The 27825-nt window shown below is 47.3% G+C and overlaps 1 protein-coding gene across 1 annotated transcript in view; it reads left to right on the top strand.

Moving 5' to 3' along the window:
- LOC142791309 (uncharacterized) overlaps window positions 1-27825 on the top strand; it is a 129130-nt gene that overhangs the window by 47582 nt on the left and 53723 nt on the right. The window contains exons 5-7 of the mRNA XM_075885473.1: window positions 3137-3402; window positions 13401-13467; window positions 19380-19625. Coding sequence (XP_075741588.1) covers window positions 3137-3402; window positions 13401-13467; window positions 19380-19625 — 579 coding nt within the window. The remainder of the gene's footprint in view (window positions 1-3136; window positions 3403-13400; window positions 13468-19379; window positions 19626-27825) is intronic.

Here is a 27825-nt window from a genome sequence, read left to right as displayed (position 1 = left end):
TTTGCACAGTGGCAGCCTACTTGTAGAACTACCGTCGGTAAAGGCGCCGTACCGGCGCATCTGGACGTCAGTGGGAGAGTGGTACTGCTTCAGATGTGTGACATGTATGATTTCGCTGTTTCGAGGGGTGGATGAAAACGACGAGGCAGCAGGAGCGATTTCATGAGTGACGGGAGTCGCCTCGCGAAGCTCTTTGTATGGTCCTGTGTACTGAGTCAGCAGTTTTACAGGCCAACCTGCCCGGTCGGAGACCAGAGCAGAACCAACGAACCGGGCAAAAAGTGCACATAGGGATGTCCTTGATCTTATTAACGCTGTTGGTTTTCTTGGGAGGCCAGAAGGCGACCACGAGCGGCTTCGCGCGCATGGGTGGCTCGATTATAGGAAAGTGGTTCAAAGCTATACTTGTACCACAACAGCTGCTTTTAGTGTCGTAGTGGTCTGCTGGTGTAAGTAAGGCTCGAAGGAAAATTTTCATTAGAAGGCAGGTGCAGATGATTCCATGTTGTTCATGGCAACCTGTGTTGCCCATTCCACGACCCATGTCTGACTGGATCTGAGCTGGTCAACAACTTTCCACTGCCCGGGGAAACAATCGCGCATAGTATCCGGCCGTGGCACCGTTTGCATTTGGCTTATTATCTTCCGGTGATATGTTGCTCAGCACATATGGGCTGGAAAAATTGCATCTGCAGTTTTCTTCCGATGCATTCTTGTGCCTTGGTTGACTTACTTGTGCAGGGGGGAAGTAAGCCCTCCACTCTAGTATATGATGATTGGGGATGTCGTGAAAACAGACCAGCTCATCTCTTGCAAGCCTCCCTGAAATGAATGACTCGCCTGTCCGATTGGCAAAAAAAACTCGAGCATTACAGGCCAACCCTGGGAAGTATGTGAACATTAAGGTACTGAAGCCTCAACGTGGGTCTGGCAGTTGCCCTACTAATGTAGCGAGATTATGGTATCCATAAGTAGTGATCTAAACCAGTACATTTGGTGGGAGTTCGTTCTGGAGGAAGAATCGTAAGGCTGCCTGCCAGCTTGTCCTGACCGTGAGTTCTTGAGAGGCATGTTCATCCTGTGTGATGGCTTGCATTATGGCATTTATGCTATTGGCATGGAAGGAATGTAGTTGCAGAAAGAAATGAGCCCTTTCTGTACTGGCCAGCCACTTATAGCAACTTAGAGCCTGTGCTGACTTTTTGACCACTTTATCGCCATTCCGTATTGTTAATAATTGGAAATGGTACGGTATGTGTTGGTTTGTGCAGCATAAAAAACAGTGCACTTAGTGCTCTCATAGTTTGCAGTGTTTTTATTTAGAAAGGTTGCTTTGACCGTGCTGTCACCCAATTGGCCTTCTGCAGCCCATCATGCATGCACAGGAATGCCTCGCCTGGCGCGAGCGCCTCATCTGGAAGGCCAGGCTCTTCCAGATGGCTTGCTATTCAGGGTAGTGTCGTGAACCTGTTCACCCTACAGGCAACTCCACCCGCCCAGTCAGTGCCAAGACAGTCTTTCTCACCGTCAGCACATTTTGGGATTCCCACTGATTGAATGGAAAGGTGATCATAGGGCTGGCAGATACAAATTAGGAAAGCACAACAGGACGCTCTTAATGAATCCATCAATGGCAACTCGTGGGCACGAGGTTGTGTGTGGCCCTGTCTACATAAAAGCTTTTTTCATGTATAGTGGGGGCGAGGTGTTGTTGGGTTTGAGGCATGCGCATTAGTCATCAGCAATGATGAGTGGCATGCTCTCCACGACAGAATTCCTGCTGCAAGGAGTCTCTTCAGTGTTGGCTTAATTGCCGAGGAACACTGATAGAAAGCTTTTCAGTCCTTTTTTTTTGCAATCAGAGCTCAGGTATACGGCGAGCCACAGTCGTCGTAATTTTTTGTGCAACATAGACTTTACTGATTTCGCTGCTTGTGTCCGTGTTTTAGAGTCTAGAGTTTGGGACCACAGTGTGATGTTAGCAATATAAAGTTGCACATTGCTGTTAGAGTTTGGGACCACAGTGTGATGTTAGCAATATTAAAGTTGCACATTGCTGTGTTCTTATATATGACCATGGCAGTGCATCTGCAGTCACGTTTTATTGTAAAAAAGCACAAAACTTGCCCATTTTTGTGAAAGTAGCCCCATCATTGTGAATCTAGCCCAGTTTGCAAGCTGTTACATTAAAAGATTTGTGCCGGCTCTTTATCAGGCACACTTGTGAGCCATTGGGCTAGACTTCAGTAACTCTACAACCGATGAACAGAATTTTATGAAAATGTGTACTTTCTTTAGTGGTAATGTATGAACATACCCCAAAAGCTTTATAAAGATATCTTAGCAAATAAAAAAATCGCCGCATATCCAAGGAGTGAATGATGAGTGGGGTGAAGTACTGGAGGGTTTCTTCGCTAAACCATGAACCATCCGCCAATATCGCCCACTACATCATAAAAGACGTGACAAACACTGTATATGTTTATACAGAAAATTTTAATATTTGTAAGTGGTAGCTATATGTCGCTTTTGTTCCGCCTTCATTATAACGGCTTCATGGTTGATGAAGTGGTCGATTGGTGATGGGGTGTTGTGGGATCTTTGCAAGTACGAAGTAGTGGGCAGTTTGCAAAGGTGGAACTATAGGCGGTCAGGTACATACAAGGAATGGACAGACCCACGCCTTAGGGAGCTTAGCTCGTAGAAGTTAGGTATCCCGGGTAGCCTCCCATTTAAGTAGATCGGTTCTCACAAGAGGACTGCCACCGCAATGAAGTCATTTGCACTCTGCATCAGCAGTGGGCAGCTGACGCAATCCTTGTTTTCAAATCTAAAAACATTCGGCATTTTTATGTCGATGCTGTTTTAGTCTGTGTGGTAGGAACTTTACTACCATGGTAGCCATGGTAGCATAATTGTGCTAAACTTGCTCCTTCCAGAAAATGTTACGTCTGTACTTTTCTAAAGCTGGTCATTTACCTGGGTCGGACCTCAAACTTGTTGTCTTTTATCGCTAAGTAAACCCAGTGCAAGAGAGAGAGCCTGTTTATAAAGAGCAAAATTCTGCCATTGCAGTTTCACTTGCTCAAGCGGAGTTAAGCAGAAAAAGAAAAATGTGCACATTTATTTCCCACAGCGCTGCCCCTGTGAACGCTCGAGCCGCCAAGGCTCCAGCGGTGGGCCAGGCTGATGCAGGAAGCGAGCTGCCTCGCTATTTCCTGCGAAGCCATGCCCGGCAGCTCTTGCAGGGGCAGCACCTGGCTGAGAAGCGAAAGCTTGAGGCCAGGGAGAGCAGCAGTGGCAAGAGGAGGCGCCTGGAGAGCCCCTTCGAGCAGGCCAAGCCCGCCGAGGATCCAGAGGCAGCCAGTCCTGGCCAGCGTCGCAGCCAGGGACCGCCTCATGGTGAGAGGACATCTTTCGTATAACATTCGTTCTGGTCAACCATGTTCCTAGCGATGACCGGCTGAAATGTTTTGCACTGCAAGTAATCAGAATGGCTGCTCGCTTTTGAGGAACACTGAAGCACGTTTTGAATTTAAATAAATGAGCTTTTGCTCTGATGTCATCCAATTTCGTGCTCTAAAAACTTGTCAAGCTTTTTCAGAACTAGTGCAAGCAGCTGTATTTTGGTTAGAAATCGCAGCAAGCGTCTCGTACGGTGATGCAAATATTTCTGCTGTAATGGTTGGTTGAAGCTTCTGGACAGTTACCACCTGCAGAGCTTCACATACCATCAGGACCCAGGTGAAACTTTCCTGCTGATTGGCTATTGCTTCCAGCAGTGCTGGTCTATTGGCACATTCCCAGGAGGTAATGGAACCAGCAGGTGATGGAACCAGTAGCTGGTGGTTGCAGCGGGTGTTGAAACCAGCAGCTGATGGAACCAGTAGCTGGTGGTTCCAGCAGGTGTTGAAACCAGCAGCTGATAGAACCAGCAGCTGATGGAACCAGTAGCTGGTGGTTCCAGCGCAGTGTTGCAGGCTGTCGGCCAACTTGTAACTCGCCGACATGGAGCACACCTCCTAGCAGCAAAGCAGACAATAAGCCTGATTCGAGCTGCATATTGTCAGCTGCAGGCTTTATTGCAGCTCGAACAAGCTGAAATACGGCCTGTTTCTAAGTGAAAGTTAGTCCCTTCACAGCTGAACAATCGTCGCATTCCAATTTCGTAATACTTAGTAATATTCTGAGGAACTGGTTTATTCGGCCAGGCTCGAGCTAAATCATGCTGGTGATGATATTTTTAGATATAAAGATGTACAGGTGATGATGATTACAAAGAGAATAAAGAGTCATTCGCTTGTCGCGCTCACACTAATTCCCCCGCGCGGTGAAAGCGGCTGCCTGGTCGCTTGACAGTATTATGAAATGCATCGCGCATAAGGCTTTTAAGGAGATACGAGCACTATCTCTGTTCCTCGGCAACGATGATCAGGACTGGCGCTAAGAGGAGAAACGCGGTAATTGACAGGAGATGTCTGTTCGATCACCGTGTATGGCCCAATGAAGCGCCTGATTAATTTGTCGCATAGGCCGGGGACGCGTAGTGGAGTCCATAGAAGAACTTCGTCACCAGGGGAAAAACTCGCAACACGGCGAGACGAGTCGTAGCGAGATTTTCGAGTGTCTTGAGAGAGGCCGGTGTTAACACGGGCCTGGTGACGGCAGTGTGCGAGACGAGATAGGAATTCTTCAGAGAAAGGAGCCGTGGAGGGGGCAGGGGCCGAAAGGAAAGAGACATCTAGAGCGAAACTTGGCGAGTGACCATGGACGAGAAAAAATGGAGAAAAGCCGGTAGTGCGTTGAGCAGCCGTATTATAGGCGAATGTCACGAAGGGTAGAATTGCATCCCAGTTCGTGTGGTTGGGGTGAATGTACATGGCGATCATGTCCGATAGGGTCCGATGAAACCGTTCAGTCAATCCGTTGGTCTGCGGGTGGTAGCTAGAAGTGGTCTTGTGAACAGTGTTCGAGGCACGCAAAACTTGCTCGACAATGGAAGATGGGAAGACTTTGCCACGATCACTTAGGAGAATGCGTGGAGCTCCATGATGCAAAAAGATGTGGCGAAGAAAGAAATCGGCGATCTCAGTGGCAGTTCCAGATGGTATAGAAGCTGTTTCTGCGTAGCGGGTAAGGTGGTCGACTGCCGTGACAATCCAGCAATTCCCATTGGATGATATAGGAAGAGGGCCATACAAGTCGATTCCAACGACTAGAAAAGGTGAGGCGGGACAAGGAAGAGGTTGCATTAAGCCAGCCGGAGCAGTTGTCGGTCGTTTTCGCCGTTGGCAATGGACACAGGAGGCGACGTACTTAGCGACGGCGCAAGAGAGGCCAGGCCAAAAACAACGACTTCGAATTTTGTCGCAAGTCTTGTGGAAGCCTAGATGAGCAGCGGTTGGATCATCATGACAGCTTCCAGAACTTCACGTTGCAGAGAACGTGGGATGACGGGTACCCCCTTGTTGCCATCGATGTGGTAAATGTAGCGACATAAAGCATCACCGACGAGCTTAAATTGTTCAAGTTGTCGACGGAGTCTGGCGTTTGGAAGAGTAGTAGAGCCGGGCAAGCGGTCAACAATGGTGTGGCAGTATGGGTCGACACGTTGTTGTGAAACAAGGACGGATAGGGTGGCAGGTGATGAACTTAGCGCTGCGATTGGAGAGGTGCTGTCGTTTTGGAGTATCGATGGTGAATTGCTTTCGCTGGGCAAAAGACAGCGCGATAGAGCATCAGCATCTTGATGCTTCTTCCCAGATCTGTAGGCGACATCGAAATCATACTCCTGCAAGCGAAGCGACCAAGGCGACCCTATAAGTTTTTCAGCGATGAAAACCAGCATAGGGCATTATGGTCGGTCACGGCGGTAAAATGCCAGCCGTGAAGATATGGTCGGAATCTTTGCACTGCCCAAACAACAGTAAGGCACTCCTGCTCGGTGATAGTGTAGTTCTTTTCTGGAGCGGTAAGAGCACGACTTGCGTAAGCAACGACGTGTTCGCGTGAGTTTTTGTCATGCTGCAAGAGTACCTCACCGAGACCATGACTACTTGCGTCGGTGTGAAGGATGGTGGGTGCGGTGTAATAGAAGTGGCACAGTACCGGATCCGACGTGAGGGCTTGCTTCAATGCCGTGAAAGCGCTTTCGCAGTCTTCGGACCAAATGAAGGAGACGTTCTTTGCGAGGAGTTGATGAAGCGGAGACGCAAGTTCCGCAAAACCACGTATGAAGCGCCGGAAGTAAGAAGATAACCCAAGAAAGCTGCACAGGTCCTTTTGACGTAGTGGACGAGGAAAATCGGCCCGACCCCGAGAAGCTTGCCGCTGTCCTCGAATTCCTTCTTTGCTGACAAGGTGGCCGAGAACTTTGATTGTCTTGCTAGCAAAGGTACATTTCTTGGTGTTAAGGGGAAATGCTACCCGAAAAACGATTTTCTTTAATAAGAGTCTGAATTTAACACAAATTGGCATGCTAATAGAGTTTTTTCTCCTCTTTTCAAATATGTCATTTATTTTCATGTAGATTGCTCGGTTTTCTTTCTGCAGGTCAGATACTGCAAAATATGGCCATTGTTATGCAACAATTCTGACCTATAAAAATTTGAGATAAAGCATGCAGATATAGCTGACTATGATCCTTTGGAACTGTAGAGTGCAAAAAACTATATTAATTTTGTGTGTAAAAAGGTAAAATACAATAATAATACAAAAAAATTTACTATGGCTCTAGTTGCAAAGGGCTTTTAATGTTACGTATTTTTTTAAAAACATAATCAAGCAGCACTGACAATCTGAATGGATACTTGCACTCTATGGGCCTTCATCATGCTATGTGCAAAATTTCATAGAGATATGTCAATTCTAAAGATACGAAGTAGCGTGTATAAGAAGCACAGATCACGCAAAACTGCAAAAGCAGAAAAACGCATTTGAAAGTTTTTTTTTTTTATCACAGAGTTGTTAGAAATGCATAATCTTTGGCCATAATGTTCAACAGAACTTTGAAAAGCACTGCAAGTTACTAGAACTCTCCTGCAGCATAGGTTGTGCCCTCACGGTCCTTGCGAGCACTTTCTTCTAGCCGTGCCCTTTTCACTCCACGACGACGGTGGGCCCTTGCTTCTGCTGTCAGATGCTCGGACAATCTCTTGATGCGCCTCGCATCGCGGGAATCACTGAAAGTAACTAGATCTCTAGATGGCAGTATGTTGAGCTCTTCCAGGATGTGCTCGAAAGTAGCATGACCCTTGTTGAACCACAGGATTGCCATAGCTGCGGCAGTCTCGACAACCGTTCGGGAGACAAACTTAGTCTTGGGGGCAAAGTAGCCAAATTTTGCTGTTCAGGGATTCCGATGCGTTCTGGGTTTTCCCTTTGATGCATCGAGCAAGGAGCTTCTCATCCGTTAGCCGCTTATAAATGGGCAAAACAGCCAATCCCTGTGCTTTTGTCAGGAGAGGTGTGTGACGTGGTGCAGGTTCACCAAGTGCTTCAGCGCGTTGATGTTTGCACCACGACTCTGTTCCTGCAGGGCAAAACTTGTGGCTGCCAGCATTGTCGGTAGAGCATGAGTGGAAGTACGAAGCCCATACTGTAGTGTACATATCCCGTACACTCCCCCTGTTGCTTGTTATGGCAATCTGATAGTATGTTTGGAGCTTCTGCATGGCTGGCTCTTTCATTTTCTGCCCTCGTGGTAATGGCACATGCAGCTTCCGTAGCGCGGTGCCAAGTCTCTTGGCCACATGATTAGTGCAGTCTTCTTTTTCTATATTGACAGCACCATAGACTTTTGACCCTGCAACTGCACTATATGCTTTGCTGTCACCGTCACTCAAGAATGTCATGAAATGCAGTGGGGTGTCATAAGTCAATGTTCTCTGCCTAATGCGCATCGCAGCCTCCGTTTCCATGGCATGGGAGGAACAGTCTGCATTGTTTTCACAGACTGGGCCTCGGAATGCCTGCCACAGTTCCTCGTCTGGGCCCATATCCTTGTGCCTACTGCATTTCAGGCAGTAATTTGATATGACCTCGAAGTCTAAGCAGAGGCCAGTATCTAAGGAGATAACTGTGCCAATCCCGTTGTGGCTTTTGTGGCCCCTCTTCTGCGAAGTGCCGTCGAACATAACAGCCACATCAGTTTCGCCTGCTACTTCTTTCGTCAACTCTCTGGATCGGCGCAAGTTTTCACTCACAGCTGTCATGGCAGCGGTGTGCACCTTCTTTGGTATAGAAAAAAATCCTCGGTGGTGCATTGGCTTTGGGAGTCCAATAATGGAGCAAAATCTCGACAATTGCTCATGCCCAATGCCGACAGCACGTGCAGCCACCACCGCCTTCACATTTACAGCAAAACTATCTCGGGAGCTCCCACTGTTGTGCCGTTGGCTCACTCGGCTGCTGCCGTCCGCCGTAACACGCAGTGACGTATAGGAGCACGAAAGAACAGTTGCTGAGCATTCGCTGTTTTCGCAATGAAGTTCGAGGAGCGACGAAAGTCCCTTGCCCTTTTCTGCCGGCTCCCGAACGGCAAGTTTTTGAATACCGCAAGCAGGGCATGCCGCACCTGCCACAAGTGCTGTCAGCAAGAGGGTGTCGCACGAAACTGTCGTTGCACAAACCTCATCGCGCTGTCTTGCGTCTTTTTCGAAGAAGCCGAGCTTCTGACGAAAGAAAGCGCAGCGTCAATCCCTTCATCGCAGCCACTGTCGCTCGCGCACTCGTCGATGCCGCCGTCAGGCCTAGCACACGTAGGCGCGTTCTCGTTCGTCGCCGACGTTCGGGGCGCTTTACGCCACCTTCCCTTGAACTTGTGCCTCGTTCGAAACTTCTGCGATCTCGCGTTGCACTTTTTCGGGCTTGTCACCGCGGAAATATGCGTAGACGCGCAGAAAAGCAGGCGGACCAAATGCCGATGGCCGCCACCAACACAGCTGACAACGACTCGGTAGCCAATGGCGATGCGGCTTAGGGTGCAGCGCGTTTCAAACCGCTCAAACCACGTAATAAAAAGGCCTCGTTTTTTTTTTTTTTGCCCACGTACGAAATTGGCGGTCGTCGGAGCTGTACGAAGAAGGCCGGACGCAACTTTCCCAAGTGATCGCGATGGCGGGCGGCACTGCGACGGGGAGCAGCGCGCAGTCAAAGATGGCCAATATCGGCGCAATTTCACGAAATTTCGAGCCACCGCGATGCCTTCATACACATTTTTTTGTATTTTGCGGTTCGAATTTAGTTTTGAAATTTTCAGATGAAAGAAGGGTTGAAGATTACAATGCAATAAAACTCGGATATACGAAAAATTTTGCTAAACGCGATTTTTCGACTCTCATCTCCCCTTAAGAGTAGATGACGTGTTCCATGATCTTGGAGCATATGCTGGTGAGGAGAATGGGACGGTAGTTTCCAGGGGAAGACCGGTCACCTATTTTGAAGACTGGAATGACCTTCCCTGTCCTCCAATCATCTGGCACTGTACCTGTGTCAAGTGAGTGCTGAAAGATAATACAAAGAATCGCACTGCACGCATATTTTGTACTTTTAGTGCTTTCGCGTTGATTCCATCAATACCGCAGGATGAAGAACACTTCAGGGAGTCAATGACCTTGACAATGCCCTCTGCATGTTTTTCTGCCACAGATAAGCTTGTCATAACGGAGCTTAAACGGTGAGTGCTGTGCTTTTCCAAATTCAATGAGGCGCCTTCTGGCTACACGAATTTCCGGGGCAAAGTCTTCACTGATGCCGTAATCTGTGCCTTTCAGTTTACTGCTAGACGAAAGGAGTGCTTCTTTATCCTTGAAGTGGGCAAATTTTACTATTATCGGTCGCCATTTCCCCTCACGATAAGCTCGGAGTCTATGGGCACGTTCTATGTCACGACTTCGAATAGTCATGCCCAGGCTTTTGTAACAGAGATCAGTAACCAGTTATTCACTAACATGCCACGCCTCGTTTCGCACATCACTGAACCCGTAAAAGATCAGGTTGCGCCTTCGGGATGTGCTTTCCATGTGGCTAATCCGGTCAGACAGCCTAGTTACCTGAGCAGCGCTGTTAGTGGCAACACTTTCAATGATTTCAAATTGAGACTGAACATTTGAAAGTGATAGTAAGTCGGATTCTATTTTGGTCAATCGCGAGCTCAGGTCATTGAACGTTTTTTCATGTTCATCAAGGGTTGATCTGATTGAACCTAACTGCTCAAGCATGGCCGACTGCCCAGATTGCAATGTCTTCAGTATATCAAGCATGTCACTAGACACCACACAGTGTTCATTCCTAGGTCCAGGATTAGTCTCAATATCACCTGCTAATATCAATTTCAACAGCATTTTGGCACAATCGAGAATTACAGAGATGGAGCGCCGTGGGCTCAGCAGAACAAGTAATGATCGGCATCCAGTTCGCTTAGCGTAAAGGCAGTGGTAATTCGTTACCTGCGTAGTGAAGTCAAGCGGGTTAGGATGACCCATCGCCGGTGTGCCGCCGAGCCCACTAGGCACAGTGACCGTCTGCCCAGGGTTTATATTGGTGCTCCAAGGAACGGTGGCGCTGTCGGAAGATAGCGTGCCCGAAATCCAAGATGCCAGCTGATGACCACGAGGCAACCGTAGTGAGAGCGTTTGGCGGTGATGCGCGCATTCCAGTGCACAGTACAGGCCGGGCTGGCGCACCCCGTTATGGCGAGGTGACGCGTTCACAGGCAGGTGGTCAGCGCCGCATGGTAGTGGAGACCGGGTAGGCTAGTCGAAGTTCTGCAGTAGCATCAGGATCCAGGGCAGCACGAAGAACTGCGTAGCGAAGAAGTCAAGTGGGTTAGGATGACCCATCGCCGGTGTGCTGCCGAGCCCACCAGCTCGGCGGCACACCGGCGAACTGTGTACTTGATGGGCAGCTGACAGGGAATCGCAAATTATTCATCGTGGCGAAAATTTTGTTGTAGCAGTATTAGACAATGCCCCTTTGCGCATGCCCAGTTCAAAAAGTTTGGCTGTGCTTGTGCTACGAGGGTGCGGGGGCTTTGTCGAAGGCCAGAAACTCTAATGTTCCTTCTCGAAGGGTGAAGGTCGATAAGACATATATAGTTGTGGCCCATGTGTATACAATGCTGTACCACCACAAGAAGGTTGGGAAACGACATGGACATGAGGTGAAGTTTTATGCTTAAGGAGCTTGCAGTCTTGTGCACGTTCATAGGTGGCCACGAAAACAGGGTGCAAGAAGCACTACACGAAATCATATGCAGAATGCAGTGCTAAAGGGGTATATGAAATACATTTGTCATGTGGCTAAAGTTGTGTGGCACAAATGGAAAGATGTGCCAACATGTGCACGTGTGAACATGATTTCTCAGTAAAAGAAATGCATACAAATGGGCACCTACCCACCCAGTGCTCAGAGTGCAAGGGTAAACCAATGCTGGAAAATAAGAAGATATTGAGCTGCTGCTGCGATAATAGAGCAAGTAAAATTTGCAAAACACATTACACAAGGAAGAAGGGAAATGACTGTGCCAATGAATCATCTGTTGGCTAAAGTATGAAGTCCTTTGCCACTTTTCATTGTCAAATTACTGTATTGCTCATGGACATCTTATGAAACTTCGTAATAACTGAGCTTTTGAATTTTTGTATACTGCTGTTTGTGTGTTGGGAGGCAGGCTTGATTACCTTGTTGCAAAGGCTCCTTGGTGGGGATCTACCTTACTTCTTTGTTATTTGTCTCCATAGCATGAGCTTACTTTCATTTTGTGGATTCTTCATTTTAATCTTCTTTTTTTCATGGTTGTTCAAATTATCAACCTTGAGCACTTCTCCAAAAATAGTACACTGTGCAGTCGAATCTCGTCATAGCAATCCTCAATATAATGTTTTTTTTCGAAAATTCCCTTCCAAATGTCCATTGGTTTATTGTAAAAATGTTTCACCACTACTAATTTCAGAATATTGCATGTTTCAGAATAATTTATCGACTTTTGTCTCCCTTACATTTTCAGAACACTCCAAAATGATGAATAACGACTTTAAGAAGCTATTCACGGCTGTTAACATTATGCCCAGCTCCGTAGCTGCCACTCTCGTCATGATGAGAATGCTGACATATTTCTCTTTGCCTGCACTATTCAATTGTGCGATAGCCCTGTTGTCATCATCATCGTCTGGAACTTGCTTTTCAAGTTAGCCTTTACCCCGTCATCCTTGCTTTTGTCAGGCAGCTTGTGACATGCGGGCTGGTTTCTAGCCTTTTTGTTGGTGGTTGAACATTCAAGATGAGCTACGGAAACGGCACGAGAGGAATGCTTAGACGGTGAAAAATGCAATACGAGACCTATTGGTTGAAGTCTCTGATAATAACTTGCTCATGCTGTACAAACTCTCACACAACCTACAGTGCTTCCACAAAGCGTGCATGCGAGCTTAGCTAATGACCGATAAGATCCGTATCATCCATTGTGGTAAGGAAACTGCGACGAGAGTAAAGACTACGTTGAAACAGTGCACGCAAACCAACGTGAAGAATTCGTATTAACTGCTAACATTTCGCAGTGCGCAAGAAGGACGCGCCTGCTTACCGTAATAGTTTATTTTCCAGCAGTCGAGCTGCTCACATCAAGATAGACTGCCCTCTTTTTCAAATAAACGTGCACTGGTTCTGTATTACTTCGAGTTCGTTTTTTCGCACTTATTTGAGCATAATGTGGTTGCTCGATAATGTATACACAGCATGGGTATGCGGCTCATGAGTTAATGTTTACTATTTTTGTGCAAATTTTTATTACTTTCTTTAAAAAGACTTCACAATAAAGGATAATATTTAGCGGTTCTTTGAGATTTGTTGCATTGAAATTTCACTGTGTATTCACCATTGCTGCAGATCCTTCTTATGCGTTATGGCTGCCGTGCAAAGAACACAATGTGCCACCAGTGGTCCGGGTGCAACTAGCAACTTCGATGAGGATGGCTTGCCTCATGAAGACTATGGCTGTATCTGTGCCTTGTTAATTCACTGATAATTTTTTTAGAATGGTGCATTAGTAGCTGTAAGCTATGTCTGTAGACAATTACCAGCATCATTTGTGGTCTATACTACAGTGTTGCTTGTGTCTGTACAGTCTAGTGTAGAACATACTCACGACCTTTTTTCTTTCTTGCCTTTCTTTGTTCGCTTTCTCCTGGAATAGCAAGGCAGAGACACGGCACCTGTGGTCAGCAACTCTAATGCACCTAAGGTGTCGCCTGTATAGTAACAAAGAAATTGACCTCTTCAAACAATAGAAAAGCTGGCTGCTTGGACATCATGTAATGCGTTTTTTTTTTACATGTCGTCAAAGCATTCTCGTCATTCAGTGCAGCTTAGCATCTTGAACTTGCGGTCTTACTTTTTCTTAGGGCGGCCGTCGTCGCGCTGGTGTGGGCGTCGCCATTGCAGCCCAGAGTCATCTGTACAGGACTCTCCGTATGTATTCTTTCATATTGTTTTTAAATTATTTTATTTTGCAGTGATGTTGCTTCACTTTTCATGTGTTTGCTAGAGATACCTGAACATTCAATGGTATTCTATAGTTTTTCTTTATAGAAATCTGTTATCGATAATGCGTCAAGTGCTACAGCTCATTTGCCATCTAGCGCAAGGGCTGTGACAGAAGGCAGTGATGTGACAGCTGTGCTGAATGATCGATAGTGCTACAGCCTGCTCTATTTCCACTATTCTACACCAAACGGTGTGTTTTCATAGTTTGAAAATGAAACCACAGTCTCTCGAGGCTGAAGCATACTTCTGAAAAGTTTTCTTCTGAAGAAATAAAGTTTACCATCAATGACGATAGTTATATCGCGAGAACAAAACGACGACACAGAGACAAGGACACGAAAGACACGAGCGCTAACTTCCAACTGAGTTTATTGCGCAGAGCACGAAAATATATAGAGCAGACAGTAACCATGTGATAAAAACCTAATGGCACAAAGAGCAGAACATGAGTAAGAAAAAAAACAAACACAAAAACAAAAGCACTGAAAAACAGCAAGGAAAAGTCTAGAAGAAAACGAAACGGAAAGGTAAAGATAATATAACTACCTGCCCGCACCGAAACCTTCGAGGAACCTGCGTTCCTTCTCGGACAAAACCACGGAGGGCTTGCTAATACAAGGCACCTGTTCGCGTGCCATCTGCGCGGCCTCGACAATGACTCGGGTGCTTTCATGTCTGTGTTTGTACAGCGTCGCTGTGTTCTTGAAGAGGGGAGCACAATATCACTCAGTGCAGTGCTGGGCAAGAAAACCATCTTTCCCGTTTCTAAAATTGTTCGCGTGTTCTCTCAGCCGATCGTTCAGACACCTTCCGGTCGTTCCGACATAACAAGCACCACAACTTCCCGGGAGCAGGCCGCATACCTGTTTCGATGTTGAACTCTGCATTCCGTTGATGATTGCGTTTTCAGGGGCTTTGTAGATTTGGTGAGGCTGATTAATTTGCATGGTGCGGAGAACAGGACACGAACTCCAACTTGTTTTCCGATTTTTTTGAGCCTGTGTGACATCTGGCGTATGTATGGAATCACGGCTATCCTTTCACGTTTTGTATCCGTGTTGTTCAGATTCTGTCGCTTCCTCTGCTCTTCCTTATTAGTTCGCAGGATCGTCTCGGCAACAGACGCGATAAACGCCTCGGGGAAACCTGAAGCCTTAAGCCGGGAAACTTGAGCTTTGAAGCTCGCAGAGATATTGTGGGCGCACGACCTATTTAAAGCATTCTCAAGGCAGGTTTGTGCTATGCCTCGCTTAACTATCTTACTGTGAGCGGAAGAAAAGGGAAGTAGAGGTTTCTGCGCACGTGGTTCATAACACCAACAGATGTCCTGTGAGCTAAAAACCAGATTTAAATACAAAAAGCGTACTTGTCATTATCGGGCATTTCATGTGTCAACACAAGAGGCTTTAAACAATCTTGAATACACCTATAGTTTGAGTCGCAAACGAGTGAAACATAGAAGAATTACAATTTAGAAGAACCAAGAACTCGTCCACGTATCTGAATATTTTGACGACATGCGAGCCTTCTAACTTTTCCTGCAGTTTTTTGCCCATTTTTGCCAATAAAAGATCACTGAGTAGAGGTAAAGGGACACAGCGACTCTGTGCAAACACGGAGATGAAAGCACCCGAGTCATTGTCGAGGCCGCGCAGATGGCACGCGAACAGGTGCCTTGTGTTAGCAAGCCTTCCGTGGCTTTGTCCGAGAAGGAACGCAGGTTCCTCGAAGGTTTCGGTGCGGGCAGGTAGTTATATCATCTTTACCTTTCTGTTTTGTTTTCTTCTAGATTTTTCTTTGCTGTTTTTCGGTGCCTTTGTTTTTGTGTTTTTTTTTTCTTACTCGTGTTCTGCTCATTGTGCCATATCGTTTTTATCAAATGGTTACTGTCTCCTCTATATATTTTCGTGCTCTGCGCAATAAAAATAAACTCAGTTGGAAGTTAGCGCTCGTGTCCTTCTTGTCTCTGTGTCGTCGTTGTGTTCTCGCTCTATAACTATCGTCATGCCATACCAACTAGCCCAAGCTGCCACACTTCTAATTTACCATCAAACCCAGCTTTAGGCACACGGCAGGCCCAACGCGTCTTGGTGGCTTTCAGCTGTCGTCACCAGTAGCGAACACAAAACTCGTAGGCTCCGAAAGGCCTACCGGCGGCCCTGTTGCCGTTGTTTAGCGTATGATCTATCACTTGCAACTTGAAGCAGCCGTGTGGCTTCAGTATCGCCCCATAACGTGCCAAGATAACCGACGCAACATACAAAACACGCCGCAACGCGCACTGGCCACTTCGGTTGGCTTGGATTGGTTTGAATCTCCGTGCAATAGTACGCTTGATGCTTAAGAGATGGCGCCAAATGGCGCGCGCTATCATCATCAGTGGCTGGAACGAGCAGACATTATTGCGGCAGTTTTCGGGGGTGCCATAATTACTCGAGGAAAAAATTTTTTTCGTATTTTTCTAGGGCGATGTGGGGGGTGCGAGAATTATGCAAGTGCGAGGATTATGTGAGTAAATACGGTATATCTCTAGTTCTGACACAAGAATAACTCTACTAAAGCACACATACACCCTAAATGAATAACGCTTTCATACAAATTGCTTTAAGTACTTTCTTTCCGCTAGCCATACGACAGTGAACGACTTACCTTCTACTACTACCAATACCACCTCACTAACTACCTTTTTATCACTACTTGAAAATTACTTACATGATGCACAAACATAAAACTACAAATATTTCGCATTTTTCCTTAGCGATGTGTACTACTATTGGTATTCTGCTACCCACATTCCACTACTTGTGCATAGAATGTATATTTTTTTTCGTATTTTTTGTAAAGCTTACGTACTAATGTGTAACTATGATTGTATAATCGCAAGTATATTGATATATTGTGTCAGCACTAAACAGATTTCACAGTTGTGTATAAATGTTTAGCTAATGTGAATTTTCCTGTTTATCTTAACTTTGCCATTCAGCACAAAAAAAGGGGAAAAAAGAAAAAAACACTTATGTTATTTCGCAGTGTTTTTCCTTTTGTCTTTTTTCCTTATTTGTTTATAGTTTGTGTCCTTCCTGCAATAATTCCTAAAGGTATTGGCAGTATGTAATAAATAAAATAAAACGTCAATCAAGCAACGGTAGTTGGGTCGTTTGTGACCAAAGCATTCAAGGCAAGAGAACCTATGCCTTTGAACAGATGGTGCACTTTGTCTCGGTCATGAAGGTGTTGACGCGTTGACAAAGAGAGAGAGAACATCCTCGATATATGCGGTATAAAACTCGCGTAGTTGTTTGCGACCATCAAGAGTTCTCCTTGCCAGGCTGGCTCGAACTGCTGGACTAGCAAAGTCTTGTCGCAGATGTTCTTTGAAGACGTCCCAGTCGGGAAAGTCGATCTGGTAATTAAAAAACCAAGTCTTCGTCATGCCAGTAAGATGAAAGGATATGTGGCGGAGTTTGTGTGGATCGACCCAACAGTTCGCTGCATTCACTATGTCATATTGGTGTAGCCAATCCGTGTCCTCATTTCAGAGTCCAGAAAACAGGGGGGGCTCGCAAGGGGGTCAACTGACGATCCAAGAGTGAGTAGCTGTGGCAGTCGTAGCTGGAGGGTTAAAGGGAGAAGCACCTAAGGGCTCGTCCTTTGGCGTGCTGGTGGACACGTAGCCCAAACGACGACTTGAGTGAAGCTCCAAGAAGTAAAGCGGGTGAGCAGGGACAGGGAATCGAGGAGTAACCTCCATCACTTGAGATGTAGTCCTTTACACGCCTTTTTAGGCCTGGTAGACGTTGCCAAAAACTGTCGCATCGAGGCACGGAACAGACTCAAGGGTTATATGCACCAACGATGAAGATGAGGAACACCATGTGATGATGGTTATGTAAAGGTAATGAAGAAGTGTGTTGTAAATGCCCACGTTACTTGCAAAATATATTTGCAAGAGTGGTTGCAGCACTGGCCAGTCTGGCTCGTCGCTCGAGCAGCAAGCGACCTTCATTCGTCGGATACATACGTGCATTGACAATTTGCACAGTGGCAGCCTACTTGTAGAACTACCGTCGGTAAAGGCGCCGTACCGGCGCATCTGGACGTCAGTGGGAGAGTGGTACTGCTTCAGATGTGTGACATGTATGATTTCGCTGTTTCGAGGGGTGGATGAAAACGACGAGGCAGCAGGAGCGATTTCATGAGTGACGGGAGTCGCCTCACGAAGCTCTTTGTATGGTCCTGTGTACTGAGTCAGCAGTTTTACAGGCCAACCTGCCCGGTCGGAGACCAGAGCAGAACCAACGAACCGGGCGAAAAGTGCACATAGCGGTGTCCTTGATCTTATCGACGCTGTTGGTTTTCTTGGGAGGCCAGAAGGCGACCACGAGCGGCTTCGCGTGCATGGGTGGCTCGAATATAGGAAAGTGGTTCAAAGCTATACTTGTACCACAACAGCTGCTTTTAGTGTCGTAGTGGTCTGCTGGTGTAAGTAAGGCTCGACGGAAAATTTTCATTAGAAGGCAAGTGCAGATGATTCCATGTTGTTCATGGCAACCTGTGTTGCCCATTCCACGACCCTTGTCTTACTGGATCTGAGCTGGTCAACAACTTCCCACTGCCCGGGGAAACAATCACGCATAGTATCCGGCCGTGGCACCATTTGCATTTGGCTTAATATCTTCCGGTGATATGTTTCTCAGCACATATGGGCTGGAAAAATTGCATCTGCAGGTTTCTTCCGATGCATTCCTGTGCCTTGGTTGACTTACTTGTGCAGGGGGGAAAGTAAGCCCTCCACTCTAGTTTATGATGATTGGGGATGTCGTGAAAACAGACCAGCTCATATCTTGCAAGCCTCCCTGAAATGAATGACTCACCTGTCCGATTGACAAAAAAAAAAAAAACTCGAGCATTCAGGCGAGTAGTCTCCAGAGTGTGCTGGTACCCCGACACTTTCTATTTCGCGAATGTAGGGACACAGGTGTAAGGTCAAGCAGCCGGTGTATGACAGTATATCAGCAGAAAAAAAGAAACACACTGGACACTATTAGCGGCTTGCAGACAGCATACGAAAGGAGCATGGGCATAGACTACATGAAATCTGTCGTGGCGATAAAGGCTTTTTGTGGCCATGCAATGTAATGAATGGCCTGCTGTACTTGCACGCCACCTGCTTGCTGATGTCAATTGAAACATTTCTTACTTCATACTCACCTTTTTAGAGCTGACAGTACCACGAGGAGAGAACTTTCCCAAGCATTTTCAAACAATTCATCAAGCTTTTTTTCTTTATAATTGTTTGTCCATAATTATTTTCACGAGATTTAGTAGATAGTCATAGTATTTAATGTACAAAAATTTGCTTTCAATTCTTTTTGAAGAAAAATAAAACCTGTGGCGCAGGGATCGCTTTTGCCAAGCTGTGTAATAGAAGAGAGAGCGGGAAGGCATGTAGAAGGAACAGAAATCTGGTTTCGTTACGCTGAATGCCATCTAGCTCTGTACAGTCAACATAGTACACTTAACATTACACAGTACAGTTAACATTCTCTGTACCTTCTATTGCTCTGCGATTTGCTTGCTTTCAAAATGGTTGGGTAAAGTAAAAAATGAGCCCTCACAAATCTCTTCTTTCAATACCATTCAGCTGTGTTTTAGCATGTGCTAACTTTTTGACTACTTTAATACTGTACTATACTGCTTCTTATCAGGAGTGGTAATGTACCGATTGCTAAATAGAATAAACCATTTCTCTATGTTAGTGTCATGTAGTCTACAGGGCTTTTGTTTGAGAAGATTGGTTGACAACCTTGTCATCCGATTGTCCTTCTGCGGCGTAGATCACTCCCACGGCGGCGGCGGCAGGACGCACTCCCACGGCGGCGGCGGCAGGACGCACTCCCACGGCGGCGGCGGCAGGACGCACTCCCACGGCGGCGGCGGCAGGACGCACTCTCACGGCGGCGGCGGGAGGACGCACTCGCATTGCGGCTGTGGCGGGAAGAACTCCCGAGGATTCAGAGGCGTCTTGCCGCCGTGTTTGGCCCAGGACCCTCGCCGGGCATGCTGAGCTCTGCTTGCTCCACGTAGGCATATTTTGACTTCACACTGACTGAATGGGAAGTTGTCAATAGTGCTGGCTGAACGAGGAAGGCGCAGTGCGATTAGTGCTAAATTCTGCTAAATGTTTATTGTCAGTAGAAACAGGTTAATCATTGTACTTATTTGCATACTGTTTTTGCAATTTTAGACCTTCTCTAAAGGGGTGTGAAAATTACGCACACTTTGTACATGCATTCGAAATAATTCACAATTATTTTTTTGTCCTACCGCACCTGTTACATACTTTATAAAAAATAATTTGGAGCTATACAAAGTGTACTTCTTTATTTATCTAAAATAAATCGTACTTTAACCAGTGAAATCCTGCTTATGCATGGCCTAGTTGGAATTGCTGACAAAGGTCCTTCTTGAAAATCGCCGTGGCAGCTTTAGTGGCCTGTGCAAAGCGCATCGTTATTGGTTTGGTAAGACATGTTTGTGTGCCCCATTGTTTTTAAGCTCTTCTTGACAATGCTAGGAAAAAGCAGGTCCAATGACACAGCGACACAAGAGGACCTAAGCTTTCACATATAGTTGAAAAGGGTTAGTTGTAGGAAACTTGTATTAGCAAGCACTCATTCTTCTGCTTTCTCTCGTATGCAAAATCACTCTTTTGAGGGGCTCTGAAACACTTTTTTGAGTCATCATGAAATTAATTCACTGGAAGAGCTCATTGCCTCAGAAATTCAATGCCGCAAAAATGTTAAGAATCCACCCAGTACGAGCGGAGTTACAAAGATTTGTCATACGCTGCAATCACATCCTCTTTTTTCTCCTCCCGAGGAAAGTGCTAGAAGCTAAGCAAGGAGGAAGTGGAGTGGCAAACAAGGTATGTCACGCGCGCTTCGTGACCTTGAGCCCTGCACCCGTGGACAAGTCGTTGCCGTTTGCGACGACCTCTATAACGACCGAGTGTGCCATGTTCAAATCGGCCAACGGCTGATAAATAGACTTGCCATGTGCGATTTTCGAGCGTCTTTCATAATTTGTCGAAGGAAGAGAAAGCAATTTTTAACTGACTTTTTTAATTTATTGAGAATTGTAGGCCGCGTGATGAGCTATAACATTTGGCTCGCGTGTTCTGGGAAGCCTCTACTTCCAATCGGCAGGTTTTTCTGACCATGCTCCAAAAGTGTTGCAGGGCCGCTTAAGAACTTCACGATGAAGGGCTTGGTGGAGTCTCTTGTTTTCTTGGCAAGCTTTACAACAGCGAGTTTGAATTTTGCCGTATGTACAAATATTGTCTCTGATCGCAAGGGAATACAGGATGGATAAGTGGTGAAATATAAACTTTCTAAAACAAAGCATGTGTTGCAGCGTAGATATGGTGACTCCAACAAAGGGCACTGTTTACAGGACAGGCCTTCGCACGCCTCTGACGCAGAAAATAGTTCGTGCCCTGTCGTGAGCATGCATTTTTGCAGTGAGAGAGATGGGAAAGTAGAGAGAGACAGAAGAATGCTTGTGCAGTTTTGGCCACCTATCTACAGGTTCGGGTGTTCAGGTATGATAATCTAAAGACCATTATTTGGGGAAGTCCATGGAAGAGACTTCGCACTTGCAGCCAGTTTCATGTATGTCATATTAATGAGGATGTGAAGTTGGCTGCTTTAATGTGCTTCCAGATGCAAAATTAGCTGCTCTAATCTGCTCTGAGATGGAAATTTTCGCAGCTGTAAAGTGCTCAAAAATGAAAATCCCAGCTGGTTTGTACCACCACTTTAACCTTCATTTTATCATTCATTCAAGCGCCCGTGCTAGAAAGGCAGCCATTTTGTGCATGCCCCAATTCCAAGGTTTAGTCGGTGTGGTAAATTACAAGCGCTGGCCATGATGGTAATTGTCCACTTTATATGGCATTTATGTTCTTGCAAGCCTGGTAGTGTTAGTCGAGGCCAAAGGTTGCATGGTCACTGATGTTCTCCTCTACTTTACTTTCCGCACACTCATATCCCAATTGCGAAACAATATTTAGACTGTACAATTAATGTGCCCTATATCATATCTGGCTTCATTATTTTCAGATTTTTGTGGAGAGAGAGAAAAAAACTTATTTTGAAAGCCTTGTTTGGGTTTGAGTTCTAGAGTGAGGATAGTTATAGCGCGGCAACGGGAAAACGACAAAGGGACAAGAAGTAGACTATTTGTCGTCCTTCTGTTCTCGCGCTATAACTATCGTCATGTCATACCAATCAGCCCAAACCGCCACACGTCTAGAGTGAGGCTGTACTGACCTCCCCTTAGATGGTTAGTATATGGTCAAAGAGGATTTTTTCGCCCAGATTCTTAACCGAGGCCTCCCATGTATGTTAGACTGGAGTGATTGACGTTGTGGAATATTGGCTCTGGGACAGTGCCAGTTAGAGTTGGTATGGAACCGTACGCTTGGCGATGAGGTCTATTTGGAGTTTGTTGTATTTTGTGCAATGTAAAGTAATTCGGCAGGGAGTGTGTTTGAAAACCAATCGCACTCTTTAGGCAAGCACAGAGAGCTTCAGGCAGTTTACGAAGCTCCTGTCAGGCTATTTGGAGGGATTCCAGGTAGGCCCTTCATTCCTGATGGCATTCGGCGTGGTCCACTGTGGGCCGATAAGTTACAGGCCAACCCTGGGAAGTATGTGAACATAAAGGTACCGAAGCCTCAACATGGGGCTGGCAGTTGCCCTACTAACGTAGCCAGATTATGGTATCCATAAGTAGTGATCTAAACCAGTACATTTGGTGGGAGTTCGTTCTGGAAGAAGGATCGTAAGGCTGCCTGCCAGCTTGTCCTGACCGTGAGTTCTTGAGAGGCATGTTCATCCTGTGTGATGGCTTGCATTATGGCATTTCTGCTATTGGCATGGAAGGAATGTAGTTCCAAAAAGAAATGAGCCCTTTCTGTACTGGCCAGCCACTTATAGCAACTTAGAGCCTGTGCTGACTTTTTGACCACTTTATCGCCATTCCGTATTGTTAATAATTGGAAATGGTACGGTATGTGTTGGTTTGTGCAGCATAAAAAACAGTGCACTTAGTGCTCTCATAGTTTGCAGTGTTTTTATTTAGAAAGGTTGCTTTGACCGTGCTGTCACCCAATTGGCCTTCTGCAGCCCATCATGCATGCACAGGAATGCCTCGCCTGGCGCGAGCGCCTCATCTGGAAGGCCAGGCTCTTCCAGATGGCTTGCTATTCAGGGTAGTGTCGTGAACCTGTTCACCCTACAGGCAGCTCCACCTGCCCAGTCAGTGCCAAGACAGTATTTCTCACCGTGAGCACATTTTGGGATTCCCACTGATTGAATGTAAAGGTGATCATAGGGCTGGCAGATACAAATTAGGAAAGCACCACAGCACGCTCTTAATGAATCCATCAATGGCAACTCGTGGGCACGAGGTTGTGTGTGGCCCTGTCTACATAAAAGCTTTTTTCATGTATAGTGGGGGCGAGGTGTTGTTGGGTTCGAGACATGCGCATTAGTCATCAGCAATGATGAGTGGCATGCTCTCCTCGACAGAATTCCTGCTGCAAGGAGTCTCTTCAGTGTTAGCTTACTTGCCGAGGAACACTGATAAAAAGCTTTTCAGTCTTTTTTTTTTTTTTTTTGCAATCAGAGCTCAGGTATACGGCGAGCCACAGTCCTAATTTTTTGTGCAACATAGACTTTACCGATTTCGCTGCTTGTGTCAGTGTTTTAGAGTCTAGAGTTTGCAACCACAGTGTGATGTTAGCAATATTAAAGTTGCACATTGCTGTGTTCTTATATATGACCATGGCAGTGCATCTGCAGTCACGTTTTTTTGTAAAAAAGCACGAAACTTGCCCAGTTTTGTGAAAGTAGCCCCATCATTGTGAATCTAGCCCAGTTTGCAAGCTGTTACATTAAGGGATTTGTGCCGGCTCTTTATCAGGCACACTTGTGAGCCATTGGGCTAGACTTCAGTAACTCTACAACCGTTGAACAGAATTTTATGAAAATGTGCACTTTCTTTAGTGTTATTGTTACATGTTGTGGGTTGAGGAACACGAACGTTTATTTACGCCAGGCCACACTCCGCCGGCAAACACCAACTGACCACATGCGTATCAAAAACAACTCAGAACCACTTCAACGCCGCCAGGTGGAGCGGCCACACATCACATGTTCGTAGCTGTCTTTCCTGTTGCCGCCAAACCTAGCGGCCACAGTCACACTACACAACACCCCTCCCCTCCAAGTTTGAACTCAGCAGTCAGCCAGGGCCAGTACGTAGTCTCTTGGATGGTGCGGGGTTCCCCGAGCACGCTGCGAGCGACGAAAGCACAGTGGTGGCACTAAAGGCTCGTCATTTGCCTCCACTGAAGGAGGAGGAGAAAAACTTTATTCAACAGAGGAGTTTGGAGCACGCAGGCTCCCGGGCCCCCGCACGACCCCTTTGCGCTCAAGCGTTCATTTGGTGGTGGTCCATGACGCTGGCAGCCCGGTCGGCCGCCATGGTCTGCTCAACCGGGTCCTCCGAGCGCAGTAGGTTCTCCCAATCCTCCCAAGTGTTTAGGTGCTCTAGGGCCCGCGGGGGAGGATCCGCCGGGCAGTGAGAAAGGATGTGTATAGCAGAAGCATGAGGTTCAGGGCAAAGGGTACAGGCTGAGGTGAGGAAAAGGGGGTGATAGTGCGATAGAATGAGAGGAGAGGGAAGAGTGTGAGTTTGTAGCTGGCGCCAGAGGGTTGCCTGTCGGTTGCTCAGGGACTTGTGCGGTGGAGGATATAGCTGACGTGCTGCCCTATAGACCTGAGTCAGCTCGCTGAAAGTGTGCGCGCGGTCCTTCGTGAATCCCAGATCGGAGGCCGCGGGAGCCCGGTTTAAAGAACCTCGGGCTAAGAGGTTGGCGGCCTCGTTTCCAGGATTCCCGCAGTGCACGGGCACCCAAATCAACTCCACTTCACGGGGTGGGGTTGCAGCGGGCGAATCCAGTATGCAAAAAGCAGGGACGTGAACTCGGCCTCGTGCAAAATTTAAGATTGCGGTTTTGGAATCTGATAAGACGTACCGTGCTTCTGTGTTTACGATTGCTAAGGCAATGGCAGCTTCCTCTGCAGCTTCGGGGGACGTGTCTGGAGGGAGTGTGTGTGTACCTATGGGAGAGAGATTGTGATCCACCACGGCAGCGACCGCTTCATCACCCACGCAGGCTGCGTCTACCCATACGGCGTCTGGTTCGGCGCCGTAACATAGGTGTAGAGTTTTAGCGCGAGCTCTGCGACGTTTATTGTGGTGGTCGGGGTGCATGTTACGGGGAAGTGGTGTAATGAGGAGTTCGCGGTGCAGGGGTCTTGGTATGGGGAGTAATGTGGGATCATTGGCGGGTATCTGGATTCCAAGAGAATGTAGAATATGCCGACCAGTGTCGGTTTGTGTGAGACGAAGGTATTGTGCTTGGCGGTGCGCGTCTATAAGTTCCCCGATAGTGTTGTGAAGGCCTAACTTGAGAAGTCGATCGGTAGGTGTACTTATGGGAAGGTGGAGGGCTACTTTGTATGCCCGACGGATGAGGGCGTCCAATGTTTCAGTGTCGCGGCGAGAGAGTTGGAGGTAGGGGGTGCAGTAGAGCACACGGCTGAGTACAAAGGCATGAATAAGGCGACATAGGTCGCCCTCCTTCATGCCTCGGTAACGGCCTGAGACCCGGCGGATGAGGTGCGAGATCGCCCCTGCAACCTGCTTGAGTCTCCGGATTGTGTTTGTGTTCTTCCCATCACTCTGGATATGCATGCCCAGTATCCGGAGGGTGTCGACCTCTGGTACCGATCTGCCATCCAGTTCGATGACGATGGGTGGGGAGGGGGAGTTGCGGCTTTTGGGGCGGATGCAGAGCAGTCCGGACTTCTCTGGAGAAGAGGTTAGTCCTACGCTAACTGCATAATTTTGCGTTAGGTTGGCGGCTTTTTGGATGGTGTCCTGTATGTCACCGTCACTGCCATGGGTAGACCAGAGCGTGATGTCGTCTGCGTATAGGGTATGTTTCAGATAAGGAACAGTTGCCAATTGTCGAGCTAGGGGGATGAGGGTGATATTAAACAAGAAAGGTGAGAGTGTCGGACCCTTGAGGGGTGCCGACACTCTTTAGTGTGTATGTTGGGTGGGTGAGCGGGCCGAACTGAAGTTCGGCCGTGCGTGCTGCGAGAAAGGCCTGAATGTAAGTCTACGTACGTGTACCCACGTTCAGTGGAGAAAGTGCTGTCAGGATCGCATGATGCTCAACGCGATCAAAGGCTTTGGATAAGTCCAGAGCCAGCACTGCCTTCGTGTGGCCCGGAATGAGCGGGTCGAAGATGTCGTGAGTGATTTGTAGCATGGCATCATGAGTGGACAAATGGGGGCGAAAGCCAACCATGCTGTGAGGGTATAAGTCACGGTCTGTCATATGCTGTGATAGCCTCGCCAGTACAACATGTTCGAAAAGCTTGCCCAAACACGAAGTTAATGAGATTGGGCGAAGGTTTTGGAGTGTAAGTGGTTTGTTGGGCTTCGGTATGAACATTACTTTCGCGTGACGCCAGGACTGGGGAAGCGTTCCTTCCTTCCAACACTGGTTGAAGTACTCCGTGATGCGAGTGATCGATTTGTCATCCAGGTTGCGGAGTGTTGTGTTGGTAATCAAGTCGGCTCCGTGTGCGGATTTAGTGCGGAGAGTCAACAGCGCGGCTCTGACCTACGCCTCGGTTATATCTGTGTCGAGTTCGGCATTCGGTTGTCCTGTGTATGAGGGAAGAGAAGTTGGTATGCCGGGCGATGTGTAGGTGTCGTGGAGTGTATCCAAAAGATCATTGGGGTTGTCCATGTGTGCGTGTATAAGCCGGGTGACGTGGTGCTGGGTAGTGGTGTTCGTGTGCGATGGGTCGAGGAGGTGTCGGAGGAGATGCCACGCCCTTTTGGTGGTCAGTCTGCCAGCAATGTTGTCGCATACCTGCCCCCAATTGGAGCGGCACAGCTCCTCCGAATGTATTTGGATTTGGGATTGTAGAGTGGCTAAGCGTTTCTTTAGCGTCCTGTTATGTTTACCCCGTTTCCACCGCTCTAGAAGGCTGTGGTAGGCATCCCATAGGTGAGCGAGTCGGTTGTCTAGTGTTGGAGTGTCTGTGGTGGTTTCAATTAGTTGCGTGTGATGTTGAATGTCAGTCTGAAGAGATTCCACCCAGTCGTTGATGTCGGTTATGGGATTGTCTGCGCGGGTGGTACGCGCAGCACGAAGAGCGTCCCACTTAATGAGTTTGTGTGTCATGTATGTGTGCCGGGGTGGTTTGAACGGGACAGTGACTTGTATAATGTAGTGATCACTGCCCACTGTGTGCTGTGTTCTCGTCCATGTGACAGTACGGAGGGAGCGACTAAGCACCAGATCCGGACTAGTGTCCATACTGACACTGTTGCCTATGCGTGTAGGTGTCTGAAAGTTGTTGTGGACGGAGAGTTGGAGGTTCTGCATGAGCAGCCAAAGCCTGCGACCTCTATGTGTAGTTGTTTAGTATCCCCAGTCAGTATGTTGACTGTTGAGATCCCCGCCGATTAGCAAGGGATGTTTCCCCGCCAGTCGATGCAGCTCCCGGAAGAGGGAATCCAGCGAGGCCATCGGTTGGGATGGGGGGTGGTAAATGTTGGCAATAAATATGGAGGGGATGGTATGTGTGTGGTGGATAATTTCTGTTATTACACAGGGTGTGTCTGATGTGATGTAATGTGTCTTGTATGTGAGAGCACGGTGCACAAGGGTAGACGCTCTGGGTGCGTTTGTGGTGTCAGTGTGTGGAGCTGTAACTAGGAAGTGTGGCCTGTGTGGCAGTATCTTGGAGAAGGACTTGGGGCGTTGGGGAGAGAGTAGGAAGCAGAAGCTCCAGGGGCGCGCGCTTGCCCCGAAAGCCACGGCAGTTCCATGTTATGATATGAATGGAATTATTATTGGCCCGCACTGCCATAATGGAGCGTAGGGGGATGTATGAGCGGTGTTAGACTCTCGTTAATAGAGGTGTGGGGATCTGTGGCGGCACGTTGTTCTGTGAGGGGAAAGGGGGTGGAAAGCGGAGGGAGCTGTGTGAGGCGTGTCTCTAGAAGGCAAACCATCCTCTGGAGAATAGTTTCCATGCATTGTTCTATCCGTGCCTCTAATTTCGTAGTTATGTCACTGATAAGGGCGTTGAATTTACTTTCGATGCGACTTTCAAGTTCCTG

The sequence above is a fragment of the Rhipicephalus microplus genome, unplaced genomic scaffold (assembly GCF_043290135.1).
Source record: "Rhipicephalus microplus isolate Deutch F79 unplaced genomic scaffold, USDA_Rmic scaffold_160, whole genome shotgun sequence".
In the NCBI taxonomy this organism is placed as follows: Eukaryota; Metazoa; Arthropoda; class Arachnida; order Ixodida; family Ixodidae; genus Rhipicephalus; species Rhipicephalus microplus.
Note: the sequence above shows the minus strand (reverse complement) of the source record. Positions and strands in the feature narration are given on the sequence as shown.